We start from the raw sequence: 911 nt of genomic DNA on the forward strand, positions 1-911 counted from the left end.
TTTTACAGAATTTACTACAAAACACCATAAAAACCGCCGTTCACTTAAGCTCTCTCCCCCCCGTATCCGGCGAGCCAACTGTATGTCTTTGGGCATGATGGTGACTCTCTTGGTGTGGATGGCACACAGGTTGGTGTCCTCAAACAGGCCCACCAGGTACGCCTCGCTGGCCTCCTGCAGGGCGCCGATGGCCGCGCTCTGGAACCTCAAGTCCGTCCTGAAGTCCTGCGCGATCTCCCGCACCAGCCTCTGGAAGGGCAGCTTCCGGATCAGCAGCTCCGTGATGATGACAAACTTGGAGTCTTTTTTAATGTTAAAAGCTGCATTAACCTCCTTTACATCCATAGATTTAATATGCTTTGAAGTGATCCTTTCTTGGAACTATAAGTGTGGCTGCTTGGGGAACAAAACCTCACCAGAGTTGTTATAAACTGTCTGTAGTTTCTTGCTCCAGAAATGTTAATGCAAAGCTTCTGGATGGTGTTTTAGAAAATCCTTAATTAATTTCCTTTTTTGTTTCCAAGACATGTTGGAGACATTAATCTCATGAGCCAACTGGCGAAGATACTGAACTGTCTTTTCCTTCTGTTTTTCAAATTCCTTGTTTGTCAATTGTTGGCAAAATGTGAAACCTTGAAAAAGAAAAAAAATAACAATTGAAAAACAAGTTTAAAAGCAATAATAATTTACTTGCTATATTATGAAAAATGGCCTTCCACTGTTCAGCTCTCCACCTCCCCAAAATGTAGTTGATAAATGAATTACATTCTTATTTTCTTTGCTTTATGGTAACAATTTTTTTTCTTTCTAAAGTGCTCTATGCTTTAGCCTCACAGTCTATATATATTATTTGATTTTCAAAATAATTCCATGAAAGTAGGAGAAACAAGGAACTACTATCCCACTTTGAA

The 911-nt window shown here is 40.2% G+C and overlaps 1 protein-coding gene across 1 annotated transcript in view; it reads right to left on the bottom strand.

Moving 5' to 3' along the window:
* Window positions 1-345, bottom strand: part of LOC102873377 (histone H3.3C-like) — a 2,275-nt gene extending 1,930 nt beyond the window's left edge. Inside the window, exon 1 of the mRNA XM_006888572.1 lies at window positions 45-345. Within this exon, the coding sequence (XP_006888634.1) occupies window positions 45-345 (301 nt within the window). The remainder of the gene's footprint in view (window positions 1-44) is intronic.
* Window positions 346-911: the final 566 nt, after the last annotated feature.

The sequence above is a fragment of the Elephantulus edwardii genome, unplaced genomic scaffold (assembly GCF_000299155.1).
Source record: "Elephantulus edwardii isolate Elephantulus edwardi_28Jun2011 unplaced genomic scaffold, EleEdw1.0 scaffold00068, whole genome shotgun sequence".
In the NCBI taxonomy this organism is placed as follows: Eukaryota; Metazoa; Chordata; class Mammalia; order Macroscelidea; family Macroscelididae; genus Elephantulus; species Elephantulus edwardii.